The 16,937-nt window shown below is 34.3% G+C and overlaps 1 protein-coding gene across 11 annotated transcripts in view; it reads right to left on the reverse strand.

The window, feature by feature from the left end:
- LOC124167191 (sodium channel protein para) overlaps window positions 1-16,937 on the reverse strand; it is a 108,113-nt gene that overhangs the window by 33,833 nt on the left and 57,343 nt on the right. For 6 of the 11 annotated variants that reach the window (XM_046545031.1, XM_046545032.1, XM_046545030.1 and 3 more), the window contains 5 exons: window positions 13,597-13,871; window positions 8,950-9,123; window positions 8,693-8,855; window positions 8,062-8,249; window positions 5,997-6,231 (listed from right to left, as the gene is read on the reverse strand). In XM_046545031.1, coding sequence (XP_046400987.1) covers window positions 5,997-6,231; window positions 8,062-8,249; window positions 8,693-8,855; window positions 8,950-9,123; window positions 13,597-13,871 — 1,035 coding nt within the window. The remainder of the gene's footprint in view (window positions 1-5,996; window positions 6,232-8,061; window positions 8,250-8,692; window positions 8,856-8,949; window positions 9,124-13,596; window positions 13,872-16,937) is intronic. The other 5 variants (XM_046545033.1, XM_046545028.1, XM_046545034.1 and 2 more) reach the window with 3 other exon arrangements.

Genomic DNA, 16,937 nt, shown 5'->3' on the forward strand with positions numbered 1-16,937 from the left:
CCTCCTAAACATTACACTATACACTCACAGCAGGGATTGAAAAAATTTATAGGAATGGCAAGGCTCCTAATAATCACTGCCTTTTCTCCCTACATCAACAATAGCTAAGAATTCACAATAATTACTATTGAAAAAAATTCCCCAAGAAAGAAAATTGAACCACAAAGCTTTGACTTTCTGGAACACTTCGCAGACCACTACGCAGTGTGAGGTTCTTTGATTCTCATGGCAATTTCACAGAGGATCACAGAGGTAGGTTTCTTTCCGTCCATCAAGGAGAATGAACTTAAAAGACACCACTACCAGTGATGACCCCTTTAACTGAGCTCTAGCTGTGCACAGAGGTAGATTAGATGAATTTCTAACCTGCCATGTGAACAGCAGTGGTATTCATATGGCAATGAATCAAGGAACTTAGAAAGCAAAATGATCTGCAGTGACTCATGAAGCCTATGGTCCATGGTTCAATTCTCAATCCAAAGGATTATTTTCCCAAGGTAATTATTGTGAATTTGACCACTGTTCACATGGCAGATCAGAAAAATTTCAGAGCCAGGGAATCCAGAGAAAATCCATTGAAAACTTCTGCATTGAATAATATGTAATAGATGTCTTACTTGCCAATTTTGGTCAACAATTGATCTATTGGAGATAATTTTTGCAATCAGAATCCCTGAAAAACTCATTCCTGATAGTGCACAAATGATAGGAAAACCAAAGGGGCTAAAAAGACAACTCCTGGACTTAAAATGAAAGTTTTTGTTCACGGCTAAACATTTTTTCTTGAAAACTAATTATTGGAACCAAGCATAAACAGAAGAATTTACCCCTCAATCAATTACATGAGTGTATCTTTAAACAGAGTCCAAGGAAATATTCTAAAATTCGCACAACATGTAAGGTAGCATTTCAAGATGTAGCACTAAAGCCAATATTTTTGTCTATTATTGAAAACAAGGCTAAATTGAACCTTGAGGGCCAATTGCAAGAATAAAGTCTGAAGTCATAGTTTAAACTGAGTTCTGACAAGCACAGTTCAGCCTCTGTTCATATTTGGATGGCAAAATAAGTTCTAGTTGCAGTTGAACTTGGAGACTTGATAAACAATGGACACGCTAAAATAATAAGTGACAGCTCTGGAGTCTTAAAAAAAACATAGAAAGCAGTCCGAGTGAGGTTTTAAGAAAAACAGAAACAGAAATTATAAGAGAAGAAAAATCTTATTGTTCATTGTGGCAGAAGGTGTAAAATACTGATGCTGATTGTATACGAGACAAATTCCAATTCGTAATTCCTAATTAGCTCAATAATCTCGATCATACAAATATAAATTTATTAAAAATACTTGAAATGCCAAAAAATGGGGTCATTCATTCAGAAATCACAATTCATAAATAAAATTTGGCAGTAGGAGAGGAAAGATGAATTATGACAAAAAAAAGCTTTTCCATTCAGCCATTATCTTGTAAGTTTAAAATAAGAAAATATGAAATATGCTGCACACTTTTCATGAGTTGGTGTTATAAGTAGATTTCCGGTTGATTTACTTGCTACCCTTTCCTGAGGGGCAGAAATCACTCTCAAAAAAGCATGCAGCAACAAAAAGCAGCCACTATTCAAGGCCAAGCTGCAGCTGAGAAGTGGAGATACACCCAGCATGAGTTCAAGAGGTAATCAAATTTAATGTGAAAGGGTATTGTAATATTGCTGACGAGCCTATGACTTCGCGTTCATCTCTTTTTGCCTGAACTTTTCCCTTCTTGTCACCGAGACGCACCTCTGCCTGTTTAGGCATTCCTTCTTATAATAATAATAATAATAATTTATTTTGTCTAGAGACCTTACAGCAAAAGATATAAGACACGTCATAAAAGGAAAAAAATGCATATATATATATATAGATTATAAATAATTGTATGTTCACAGGATATTAATGCTTAATAGGAGGAATGAAATAGGTATTCGTTAACAGAATAATAATTCTTCTCATGAAGAAAAGATTTTAACTTCCTTTTGAATGACTCCACTGACTGAATTGATTTCAAATGCGCAGGAAGTTTATTATAAATTCTGAGGCCCAGCTCGCGTGGGCCCAGCTTTGATCTGTTAGTCCTAATGGAATGATAATGAAGGTTATTACAATTCCTAGTTTCATATTTGTGAACATCACAATTGAGCATAAACAAATCAAGATTATAACGTACAAAAATTAAAATTGATAATAAATAAACACACGGGAGTGGAAGAATGTTAAGTGCTTTAAAAATAGGCTTGGAGGGAGCATCAAAATGTTTTTTTGCAATGATTCTGATTGCACGTTTTTTTAATGTGAACACCTTGGAGGCATGAGGGGATGAGCCCCAAAAAATTATATTGTATGACATTCGAGAATAAAAGATACCGTAATACAATGTAAGAAGAATATTTAAATCAACAGAGTTCCTAAGGTGTCTTAATAGATAGCAGATTGAACTTAGTTTGTTGGCTAAGAAGTCAATATTCATCTCATAGGACATATTACTACATAAGTATGCACCAAGGAATTTTGTGTGGGACACATTCTCAATAGACTTTTTATCCAATCTAATTAGGATGCTCTCGAGAACATTGCTATTACCACAAAATTGAACAGTGTGTGTCTTTTGTGTGTTTAAAATCAATTTGTTAGCTGTACACCAGCTTAAAATACTATCATTTGCATTTTTAGAGCTCATAATAATGTCATTTTGAGTTGGAGAAGAAAGTAAAATATTCGTATCATCAGCATATAATATGACTTTAGAAGCTGGAATATTACTGAGGGAATGAGCTAAATCATTTATGTAGATTAAAAATAAGATTGGGCCTAAGATTGAACCCTGAGGAACTCCTACGGTGGTAGAAGTACTTTTGGAGGAGTATATACTGCCATTTACAGACAGTGAGACAGCCTGTGTCCGATTCTTCCACCCACTCCCGCCCATTTCCCCCTTTCCACTTGCATTTCTGTACCTCCTTCTCACCTACTGAGTCAGCAGAGCACTGTGTACCAAGATGCATGATGCACTGATGACATCGGGAGACAATGTGGGCATCGGAGAATGTCATGAGGGGTACGCCAAGACACTGAAGTACCGTTGGCACGCGGCAATTGCGCATAGTATGTAATCGAGCAAAGACAATAAACACTATCCACCGTTTGTCTGTCTGTCTGTCATTGCCCTTGATTCCCTTCCTCTCTTCAGCCGAATCCGTTGATCACCATCACTGGTGTTACAGTATCAATTGTTCACCCTGATAGCTTAAGAATCAGCTGAAGAATCGAAAAACAAAAGCCATGGGTCTCTTCATTTTTCAAACTCTTCCACGATAGACATGTACAAAAATAGAGAATGAGACTAAAATGTCAAGACCCTTAATCCTAATCCAAATCAGATGTATGCAGTTCAAATTTTCAGAGCATTGCTATGCGATCATCATATGAATGCGATCCAACTCTTCAGGAATATTAATTATATGCACAGACTCCACACAATTGAGCTGGCTTTCTAAGTGCTAGAGAGAGTAGTAAAATAAACTTCATTAGAGAGCACAAACTGAGCAATGTACTCAATACAGAACAACTAACCCTACCAGTCATGTACAATGCACGAAGGAAAGCAGGGCTGTCAAAGAAATTTCCAATGGCTATCTTGGGCAGAGGAGGAGAGGAAGACCACAAAAGGGCTTGATAACAGAGAGAAAAATTTGAGATAAGAGGGGGCCAGGAGATATGGTGGGTTGCAGACGAATGGAGGCGAAAGGAAGCAGATCATTCAAACTGCCAAAACCACACATGGGCTGCGGTACCATGGGGTAAATAAATACACCTAATGGCTGAATTCTCGTTCATATACTTGTTCACTATGGGAAGGAGTCACTCTCAAAAAAGTATGCAACAACAAACAGCACAAGGCCCCTGTACATCTCCAGATGATGAATTTATGTCATTCGCCATGCAAATGATTTTCTAGCTACAATCCAAGGTATAATTGCCTAAGTTACACTTCGCTACTGCACACTGCATTTCACAATTATTCTATTGCTGAAAAATCATACAAATTTATTTTGATTTGAAAGCCACTGTAAAATATTTAGGAAACTCTGACTCAAATGGGTATATTTCCACAAATACCAGGAGTCTCTATCCTTTCTGAACTGAATAATTAATTGGACACAAAAAAATTAGGTGGATACTTTCCACCTGCACAGCAATATTTTTTTCTTTCTTGCAGTAATAAGCTAACATGTTGGAATACTATATAAAGCATTGGCTGAAAATATAAATATGGCAGGAATCAATCAGTAGAATAGATCCTTAACATTTGGTAACCAAAAAAAAACTCCTCAAACTTCAATGGCCAGGCATAAGAATAGTGCCTTTCAATTGCGATGTGGACTTAGTATATTTCATAAAATTAGGTAAAATGTATCATAAAAATTAAACAGACTACTCCCATAGATGTGCAGAAATGCGCTACAGTAAATGAAATGCCCTGGCAGGGCACTCACATGAGAGGTACAAGTATACAAATACAATTATATTACATCAATACATAACTTTGTACAACCTTTATCACTAGCAGCACCTATATGAACCTAATCCTGTATGCAATTATAACACATTCACCCAGGCAATACTTACAAGCTGAATACTGAACAAATTACAATTACTTATGTATTTAACATACTGAAGCTATGTCAACATAGTGATACTAATCATGAATGAAAAAACTAAGCATAAATACTACTTCCTCTCAAATTAATAAATATAAGATCAGTTTAAAATGAAATGGAAGGAGATAGGTGGATAATAGGTAATCCATGAGGTCAAGAGAGGATGTACCTACATAAGCATTAATGCTGACTTCACAATCATCGTTAGTAATGGTAGCTATTTTCTGATCCCCATGTCTTAGTTAAATTTAAATAATAATAACATCTCGATTATATGACTACATACTATGTCAAGCTTAAATTTCATTCCCGAAAAGGCCTAAATGGAAGGAAATTTGGATCAGACTCAGCCAGAAGATTTATTTATGCTAAATTTTTAGCATGTTACGCAGAGTTTCAACTTACACCCCACTTTATCCTTGCAATCAGCCCTTAGTTTAAGTGAACAAGATCATATAAACATCACATGAACTCAACTTATACGCATCTGTTTAACTCAACTTATACGCATTTGTCAAATAACAAATTTCTTAAGCTGCTTAGCTACAATCAAGATGAAAAATAATATGGTAGAATTGCGTGGCTGATTAGGTAAATTGTTACGACTAATTATCGTTTAAATACAATACTCATAGTGGCCAATAACGGCTTTATGTTAAAAAAAATAAAATATTTTATGGGCATTTAAATGAAATAACTCTATCAAGTACATTTGCATATGTGCAAAAGCAAAGCTCTCCATGGTTACTTTAGATATGCTTGTGAAAAAATTTCAAGCAAATATTCACATATTGAAAAATGATGCAACAATAATTTATAACCAGTAACCAACTTTAAATTATTGAAATTGATATTTTTTTGGAGTATATCTTGGTTCCATCGACATGGATAAGAGTAAAAACTTACATGCAAAGGTACCTAACGATGCAAAAATTAACTCGTGAAGAACAGTAACATTATTACAAAGTATAATATATGATGAGATCAACAGAACAGTCCACAATTCATTTAATTTATGATCATATAGGTAATTTCCATTCCACAAAGTGTTAAGTACACTTAAAGTTTTATATGAAAAAGTGCATGGTCCAAAAGAGTATATCCAACAGTGAAATACTCATAAAAATTAGCCTCAAAAACATAAAAAGAAGCTGAAATGATTCATTAGTGCTGAAAAATAAAATTTAACTGAAAAGTAAGTTTGAATTTAAGCTACAGAAATCTACCAAACTGAAAGCTAAACTATAGCAACATTCAAAAAACATGACACACAAGGACAAGCAAACTGATTGGATATAAACCTTCTTTCCAACTGGAGGAGGGTCCCTCACCTGGCGTCTGATCTGAAATCTGATTGGTTAATTTGGCACGCATCAACTTGGCCAGATTTAATAAATTGCGTTTTATCCAGTTAATGAATCGGCCAATTCTATCAAAAGCTTCAGCTATCTTGTTGGTGTCATTGTCTGCAGCTGGTGCAGACAGATTTGAGGAACCAAAATTGCTCAAAAGCAAAGCTAAGAAGAGATTCAGCACCTGTAAGCATCACAGATAATAGTCAAATATTAGTAACACTTAAACAATAAAAACAACAACGGTGAATGGGTACCTGATATTTTGAATTCCATTCGCATTATGAATACTCATTACATCAATAATAATCTATATTTTTGCATTTTCCACAGGATTACGTAATATAACAACCAATTAATGACCTTTGGCTTCTATTTCTGTTTTATAACCAAAATTTAAGAGAATATAATAAGAAAAGGTACTATTGAGTAGAGAAAACTTTTCTCAGGTCCCCAACAGGGTGAGTAACTCTATCTCCGTAAATGTTTTGATTACCAAGTCAGTAAATAAAACGAAGGTGGAGAAACTTACCCAGTAGGAGACCCAAGAAAAGAAAATATAATTGATTGATTGACCCAAGAAAAGATAATAGAGATAGCATGATATCCTTCATGTTCATATTGAGGTTGACAGCTTGAATAATATCAATAATTATGCCAGAAATTGAGCTCTAAATACAACTACATATGTAGTAAACAGTACTGGCATTAAAACAATCTCATGGTAAAAAATAAAAACTGGTACCCTCATAATCATAAAACCCTCTTTATGCGACAAAACAGACTTAAATTTTGACAAGGTCAATCATATAAAATGCAGAAAAGAGACATGCATAACAATGATGTACATCATGCCATCACAACCAAAAGCCAACTGTGATGTCTTTCATTGGCAAGCCATACACACAGTATTTAAGTTTCAAGGTTTATCGAGGGAGACATATGTTCTGAAAAGCTTTTCCACAAATCTAGAATTAATTTTCTACTTACATTTGAAATTAACATAACCAAAGACTTATTAGCATGTAAATAGTCAGGCACATCAAATCCATTATGAAATATCGGCATGGGCAGCATTCATTAGAATTATTTAATCCACCATAAGAAGTATTGTATTCTATTCTCATTAAATTACTTTCCAGTAAATGATAATGGTAAAAATACTAAGCACTGCTCAGTAAAATTTATTGAACAACGTCAACAGTCACTTCATTCCATTTAAATGCAATGCTTCCCTGTCAAGTGATACTTAAGAAGTTACATATGTAATTACAAATCTAATGGGGAGTTAGTAAAAGAATTTAAGGAGTCCAAAGGCAGTAGCCAGGGATAGGGGCCAGGGGTAAGGTCCTTATTTTGGTTGGGGGACGGTTCTCCACTTGGTACCTTGGAGTTATGTAATACCTCAGTGATAATGCCTTTTCTTAAACAAGTGGCTTTTAGATAATTTAAAATTATCCTTAGAAATTGTTTGTGGAGCTGGTGAAACAAAAACTTACTCAAGAGTCACCTTGATAATTAACATCTATGCAATTTTTCCAGGAATTACTAGGATGGTGCAGTTTGAAAATATTTTTCTGGCTACGACCTCGAGAAGCTCATGTCACGGTGGACTAAGAATAAGGAATTTCATTTGAACATGGAATAATAACAGTAACATCATTTTGATTAATACATACAAACATACCCTGCTGAGAGTACGTTCCAAGGTACCCCAGTATTACATTGGAATATGGCTGCATATATAATAACAACAAAATAAAGGCAGTTCAAAAGTGAACATTTCCATCACAGCTTGAATATAGTTGGAATAGCTAAGAAAACACTGAGCAACTAGCCCACAATCAATAAGTTACCACAAGCACAGGGAAGACAGAGAATATGGTCAGTAAAATTGATACACTATTTCATGCTTTGGTGTTGTCCACATAATTATATAAGATTTTTCTACTCAAATATACCTCAGCTCATTGAGACACACAGGACAAACACACCAGAGTAACCTCATACTCACAACTAAGTTGCCAATAACAACGGTGGCCAAGAAAAATGGGATGCATGACCAATCACCAACAAGCATACAATCCCACATCGACTCGATCCATTCACCACAAAGCACACGGAACACAATCATGAAGGAATGCATGAAATCAGTAAAATTCCAACGAGGCAGCTCCTGACCCGGGAATAGATGAACATTGTCTGAAATTTAAAGCAGCAATCATGAATGGAATGCCATATTCAGTAGAATTGATCCAGAATTAAATAATTGTTACATAATAGATTCATTTCTTTTATTACGCAAAGCATCTAGAACAAATCTAGAGCTGAACATTAATTGATAGAGGATCTCTGAATACATATCCAGCACAGCTGGCAGTGAAGTATTCTATACTATTTACAAAATTGGCTTGTTGCAGATCTACAACAGTTTTTGGAGGAATATTTCAGCCAAGAATTTTCGAACATTTTAACTTCAATCACGTACTTTGTGCCTATATTTACATCTCATTCTTCACAAATTTTGATTGATAATTGTAATCTGTAATTTACTTTTTGATGAAATATAAAATTTTTACATTGAATTAATCATGATTATTTTTATTCTTTAGAAAACAATAAAAATAATCCTTATTCTTACTTACCAGTATAGTTCTTTCCAAACAACTGCATTCCCATCACAGCAAAGATGAAGATGATAATACAAAGTACAAAGGTTAAGTTTCCTAAAGCCCCTACTGTTCTACCCATGATGGAAATCAAAAGATTTAGGGTAGGCCATGATTTGGCTAGTTTAAAAACTCGAAGCTGAGGAGAAATGAACAAATTGTTAGAAATTTTGATTTGGTCAATAAATGATACATCTCACATTAAAAGCATTTGAAACACTTGAACCACCTACCAATCTAAACGATCTCAAGACTGAAAGACCTTGGACACCTTCCAACCCCAATTCCAACAATGATAAAGCAACAATTATGAAATCAAATATATTCCATCCTTCTTGAAAATAATACTTTGGACTCATTGCTATAAGCTTCATTGTTGCTTCAATGGCAAATGTTGCCGTGAAGAACTGAAAAGGAATAGGAAAATCAGATACTGACTTATGGGTAACTACTAGAGATGTGCGAATAGTATCCGCGAATACTCGAATACTAGAAAGTATTCGATATTCGAGATCTAGAATAGTTACGCTAAAGGTACCGTGTGGAATACCTCGAATACTTTGGATTTCGTGTAATACACTGTCGCACGCACGTTGTTGGTAGTTGACTCGGAAAAATGTAGAGAACTGTAGTCGTTTAGTGCACGCAGCGCAGCTTTAGGCAAGTTGACGAATAACATGAAATTCGTGGATTAGAGCGGTGAAAAGAGTTTGACGTGGGGAACCGAAAATGATCCGGTGAAAAAATTTGAAAATCCCCAATTCTCCCCACCAGGAGAACCTCAGTGCCATGGGATAGTAACTACATAGCACAATTCACAAAATCCGCTACCCCCTCCATCCATCAGCCCTTGGGCCCTCCTCCAATACCTTCCTCCTCTCCGAAATCAAACAAAAGGCCCCAGCTCGCGCAAAGTTAGTATTACGAAGACCATAAATCAAAAGCTTCAAAAGAAAATATCAAGTTACAGGAGAATAATAGAATCGTGTTTCACCCTTCCTTCTTTCTCCCCCACTGACCTTTTTCTGCCTACCTGCTACGAAGTTCCCCCATTTCTGGAGGTCAACCGCTGCATAAGTCATCTATTAGCACAAAAGCTGTCTAACAATGACTTTCGTCAATTGATATTACACCTTTATTGGATTGCGATATTAGTAATTTGCGCTTAATTTCAATAAGACCAAACACGACGTATTTCTGACTTTATTTAAGCATTTTACGATAAGAAATAAATGTCAAAATACGACGGAGACTTAGCATTCTGGCAAAACTCGATATGAGCAGCAGAGCTTCTCGGAAGTTGATGCAGTATTTTTTTCTGAAAACATATATCAAGTTACAATTTATGAGTTGTGCTATGAATCTCTATTGTTACAGTCACAGACGAAGGGATATTTTCTCAGGATATTTGGTTTCTCCCTGCTAGCAATACGAATTCATCTGCTTATCTCGTGAGAACTTCCAAAAATGGACAGAAAATAATTGAAGAAGAAAATCCGGTGGAGAAGCGTGTGTATTTTGCAAAACGCCTCGAATTGTCCGCTAGCACTTGACAGTAGAAGTGAGGGTAAAGCGAGCTACCTGTTGAAAATAAGAAGCTGGATGAAGCCGAGTATCAGATTGGCGTGCCGCTGAAATGGCGTTGTTAGATAAGAATATATACTTCAGACAGAAATCCATTGTAGCAGTGTAAAAGCCGAGACGACATGCAATCATTTCTTTGCGAGGTGGTGTGTCCCCTTAGGATATTTGAAAGAGATGTTAGTTTAATCAACTATAAGCCCAAATTGTTTCCATAAAATTAAAATACATATTCCATTAATCGGCTAAATTCCGGTTTGAATACTTTAAAGGAAATCTCAATTACTCGCCAAAATCCTGGGTTTCCTGCTGCATAGGCAACCTAGTCAAACATTCCCGCATTCATCATTTTTTTCGTCCCCCCTGAAAAACGAAAGATCGAGGTTCCACTGTATACCTTTTTATTTATACATTTATCAAGGGAAATAAAAGAAAAAAATGCACGTTTTATATGATTTGTGCAATTCTAGTATTCCAGGTATGTATTCAAAATTCGAGGTATTCGAATATTCGAGCAAGCATTTAATGTTCGAATTAGAGTTTGAGAAATCTGCTATTCCACCCATCTCCAGTAACTACAAACATGGATCAGAATTGAGACAATAAAAGCCACCAACATTCTTACTAATCATACAGCATAAAAATCAACAGCACTTATCAACTAGGTATTTTCTATAAGCCAGACCAGTTTAGGCCCACTCAACATGTTTACAAATGGTCTGTGCTCGATGTGACAAGCACAGAGAAACAGAATAATGCAGGATATTTTTCAACATGTATCCACTTATCAGGTTGAATACGTCAAATATTAAATCATATTAAGAATAGGCAAGAATTTTAAATGCATAGGATATTCTTTAAAGTAAAATGTAATCATTAAAATACTTTAAACAATGAAATTTGAAGATACGAAAGTGCAAATGTATGTATTTAAACCATTTTCCAAATAATTAAAAAGTTTATATTATGATTTTTAAAAGAAAGAAGCTATGAAGAAGTTCAATTGCAATTTTCTACTGAAGTTAACCAATTCCATGTTTTTTCGTAGTATTAAAGTACCACCAATAACTTCCTTCCAACTACCTCTATTTTGGCTGTCATTTGAAGAATTATTAAGTTCACTCAAAGTAGATGGATTTGATGTAGAAGCACTGGTTGAAAATTTATCAGAGGGATGACTGGAAGGATGGTTGGGAAAGAGGACATAACGTGCTGTGGGTAGATTGTAGCATCTGGATTAAAAATTTCATCTGTAGCCAGTATAAAAGTACGACCAGCTAATTCTTGCACATCCTGTTTTATTAATATTGTCCTTCACATATTTATAGGCTACTTTAAAGGTGCTGAACTTCTGGTCTCATGCTTTGGAGGTGGTTTAGTGGCCAAACCAATTTAATTGCTTCGATTTTTTTGCAAAAGATGACTTTTTAAAATTATTGGATCTCAAAGTTTTGCTGCTTCTTTACTGTACTCTCAAATTAATAATTAATAATTTGGAGAATTTATAAACCTAATGTGGTATCCTCCACTGAAGTTTTTACCATTGCTTCCTGCCTGGTTGTTTTTTAAACATCGTTTCTTTCTTTCTTGCTATCGGAGGGTACATTTATTATTTGCGTTAGTGGACAGTTATGAAACGTATCAAATAAAAGGGTAAAAATGAAATAGATTTATAAAATAAAATTTACCACATGTAATAATCATATAAACTGGTCTGTCCTGTTTACAGTAAAATATCAGAGAAAATAGTAAAAATTGATGGTTACCAGATTCCATCAATGGATGCATCGCCTGTAACTGTATGTCTTTCAATCACGAGAAAATTTAAGATCTATCACCTCCTGCCGAGCCATTATTTGTGGAAAATATGTAATATATTACCCTATATTACATATTATATATATTAACCAATAAGTCTGTGAGCATAGGAAAATTTCACTGTTAAAAATTGCGTCTGGTGGAGGTAATGAACTCCTCAGTGGAACAGAAAATGCCAAGTAGAGCTGTCCGCTAGCACAGCCTTAACCTGGGCGAATCTATGCACCCACTATCAAGAACATGATACCTGCCCCACTGAAATTTAAGTATGACATAACAAGTTCCCTCATTGAAACTTTTGATAAAATACATTGGAACCCCAAAAAGCAATGTCATTCATTATAATGTGCTTTTTCAATTTTCAGGGGTTTGGTAACATGGTTAGAAAAGGAATTTTTTAGGTTAAACAGATTTTTTTGGTGGATCCAAGTTTCAAAATTAAATAATTCACTAAGTCACTAAAAAGGTGATAGAGATATAGTGAATGTCGGCAACAAGGATGGCCAATAAAAATTCTATAGACCATAGAAGAGTGAATTTTGCAACCATGCTATCAGTCACAGCTACATAAAATATCTCAAGTTACAAAGTAAAGTTGATTTGAATGATCGGACCACAACAGAAAAAAGTTTCTAGCCCCAGCATTAACTGTGCTTTTACCTTCGGAAATCACAAAAATTCATAACTGCTAATGATAATTCATGTAAGCCCTAAGACCATACAGAGTACCACTGAAAAAATTCATGAGATACATTTAGGATGCATTGCCATATTTTGCAAGTAATCCCTCAGATATCTTTGGGGTAGTACATATCTTAGGCTTTCAAATAAATTTTAGTCATGAATCCAAATGAATGCATAATACTTGTAAGTTGAGGACTACTTGAACATAATGCTGATATATAATTCTACGATAAGTTTTAAAGTATCATATAGAAAGGTTTCTTACCACACAAGAATTTTTTTCAGCACATACATATAGGCTAATAATGGCAATTCTTGAATTAGCAGAAATGAGAAAATATTGCCACTCAAATGAAGAACAAACAATATGAACACTTCCAATACACATATTAAAGTTAAGAAAATATTTGATTTAAACATAATATTTCTTATTTTTTGGAACATAAACATTAAAATTGATATAAGAAGAATAAGAATTGAAGCCAATAATATTAGGCAATTGCTAACAAATTGCATAGATGGAAAAGTAAAGTACATATTACACTTTGAAGGTTACCTAATTACAAACTTAATAGGCACAACCCAGGTTCTATATCAGATACATTTTCCAGACCTGAAGATGCACCTGACAAAGAGTAATTCTTTCACAGGGTACAGCCTGAATTTATCAGTAACAGTAATAATTATGGATAATTCTTCTCCATTGAATACTCATTTTTAAATGAGGAGAATATAATACAAATATATTATTAGCTAATGATAATTAGGTACTGAGATTGTAAATCAAAGATACTTACATAATTACCACTTTTCAGAGCTCTTTCCATGTCCTTGTTCATATCATGATGATCCAAAGCCATAAACAATGTATTGACTACTATACATAACGTAATAAACAATTCAACAAATGGGTCAAAAACAATCAACGCTACTATTTCCTGGAACTTGAGCCAAGGCCAACAGCAGTCCCACACGCAAAACACATCAATGCCCTTGATGCAAAGTGCCAGCAGTTTCTCTTTTAATTTTGGACCTTCATCATCCTCATCTGTAGGAAAATAATAAATAGAAACTGTAGGTGGTATTAGTAATGGTCCTTCAAACCGTTTGGGAGATTTTTTTAGCTAAAAAAGAATACGAAACAGTTGGCTGATTGACACCATGTGTCACTCACCCCATTGCAACCTTCTCCTCTCCAGAGTATGCAAGCCAGTGTTAAATGCATATATAGAGCTTGAAACATAAATGAATGAGCAAACGTCAAGCGAAAGGGTGATAGAGAGAGCAGAAGGGTAGCCATGAGAGGGACAAAAATTTCTGAAATGCTTCTTTAATAAAACTCTGCAACATAAATAAAAGTGTGTACTTGCAAAAAAATGTGCTTATTTAAAAAAAATATATATGTATATAAATTAGAGATGGGTTGAATGCCTTTTTTTTAATTACACATCTGAATAATTGAGCGCATTACAATGTTTAACCTCGAATATCGGAATTGAATTTTAAATAATTGAATGTACAACCATAGCATCTAAAAACTCTAGATAAAAATATTATTTTACAAATTTGAATAATTAGCGCTACTCAACGTTTTACTATGAATATCAAAGTTGAATTTTAAATAATTTAATGTACTATCATACCATCTAAAAACTCTAGATAAAAATATTTTTTTTTACAAATTTGGATAATGAGTCCAATACAATATTTTACCTCAAATATTCGAATTGAATTTAAAATAATTCAATGTACTATCAAACCATCAATAAACTCCGGATAAAAATATTTTCCAATTTTTTTTGCAGAAGGGTAGTTTCCAAATTTTTTCTTGGATCTATAGAAAGTTTATGACGCCTGTATTACGTGTTTGTCACCATTTAATTTGAAATTTACATTTACTATTTTTTATAATCAATAAAAAAATGAAAATATCATTCCCATACACAATGCTTTGCTCTTCTTGAGCATTTTGGGGGATCTATTTATGACGCAGATGACCTCCTATGGAATCTAGTAAAAGCAGGCATGGAAGGAAATATTTTCAGCTACAAATCATTATGATAGCACTAACATTAATGCTGCAGAAATTGTGTTTCAATACTAGAATCCTATTCGCTCTTGTGTTCTCTAGTTTATAATACAACTTACATTATTCATTTATTCACTCAGCTTTGTTAGCAGAATACTGTGTTGTTTATATATGAGGTTTTATAATGTAAAATAATACTTTTCACCCCTAGATACCGTATTTACATGAATCTAAGGCAAACATGATTTTAGATGATCCACTTTTTTTCAGCATTCCGCTAGGGAAAAGAATTAAATTTGGATAGATAATAACTTTATATCTCCAACTATAGCCCCCTCTGTTTTGTCCAACATCTCCGGAGAATAAGTAACAGGATAGACTACATCTGGCTTCATTCAATAATTTAGTTTAAAAGGAGGCAATGCCTATACTGGAGCGCAAATGCTTGAGTGGATAATTAGGCCAACCGAACATCACCATCAAGGTATAAATTACAGTTTGGTGAACATTATCATATGCTTTTCTGTTGTTTTCAAATATTAATTAAGATGTGTCTATTGTTTATTGGAAATCAGAGAGCAGACTTTGAAGGAATAGTTACAAGAATTCGAAGCATGGGCATTGTGATTATGGCGATTATTTTGTTTTGGTAAAGTAACAATTTATTATTTTAAGCATGTTCCTAGCCTCAAGAGCACCAGGAGAACAAGACTACTTGCACTTTTCTAAAAATCTTTTGCCAAGAGAAGTTACGGCTGGCTAATATCTAACTTGTGACACATCAAAGTTATGGAATTGACTTTTCGAAATCATATTTTTGAAATCACTATCTAGTCTCAGGAGGCACCACCCGAACTGTTAAAAAATGGGTACTTTTATAAGCCAAACCCTAGGTAACACAGACGAATTCACAGACTTTACTGAATGCACCCGACGTGCTGGCTAAATCTTTGTCTACAACCAAAAAATGTTTTTTTTTAACTAAAATAACTCAAATCATGGTGCAGCTATTTTTAACATCGGTTTTTGTAGCAAAGCTATCCAGATGCTCACTTGTGTATCCATAATTTATATTACGCGACCTGCATTTGAAGTTGATAATTTAGCATCTGATTTTAAGCCCTTTTTCCTGAAGGAGTAGGTAGGGTAAAAAAAACCTCATCTTAGATTTGTGCAAATACAGTAGTTTCAAGTGATTTTTTCCACAAGTTTCTCTGAGAGCAGTCCTTCTGCATAGCTACAACATGTTCATTTTATGAACACTGCCTATCTCTTGCAACGTAAAATATAACATAAGACGTCATACAGCCGAGAGCTTAATGGCTGTTATTCTGAGCTTTTTCAAATGAGATTCCGTTTGACCTTTGATTTCCAAGTAAACTGATATTTGTCACTATCATGCATTAACCACATTGATACTGGGGCACAAGCTGCAATATATTTTGATTTCTTTGATGAAGGAAACTACCCTATTGAATTATTTCACCCCATAAAACCATATATTCTGAGACATTGATGTAATATATGGGTTATGACGACTCATTTGCCTATTCAACTGAAATGAACTGACAAATTGATAAACTGACAAATCAACACTTGGCTTCAGAATGTTCAATTAATTTCTGATAACGCTGTTAGCTATGAGGAGTTTGAAAAACTCAAACTTGTTAGATCATTTGAATGAATTTTAGTTCAATTATTTAAAAAAATTATCATTAGGCATATACAGATTTTGGTATACGTAGCAAGCAATGCCGATCACTGCCAAAAATGTCAAAGCCATATATTCGAGGCAACATTTTAATTTCTTCCTCCATTATTGAATATCATAAACACTTCATTATTTGTGGTATTTGAGTATTCGACAACAATAGTTACCCATCCCTAATATAAATATATCGTATTAGCCAAGAACTGCAAGAAAATTTGCTGAAAAGGCCACTGGCATTCAACTTTTTAAAATGCCAATGAATGTATGTCATATGTAAGCAGTGCATATTTTAGGCATGGCTCAAAAACAATGATCAAATTGAACTTATGGACCGAACATTCTTATGCCAAAATATCATAAAAATTGTGCATGAGATATAAAATGATTTTAAAAAATTA

Source organism: Ischnura elegans, chromosome 10 (genome assembly GCF_921293095.1).
Source record: "Ischnura elegans chromosome 10, ioIscEleg1.1, whole genome shotgun sequence".
Taxonomy (NCBI): domain Eukaryota; kingdom Metazoa; phylum Arthropoda; class Insecta; order Odonata; family Coenagrionidae; genus Ischnura; species Ischnura elegans.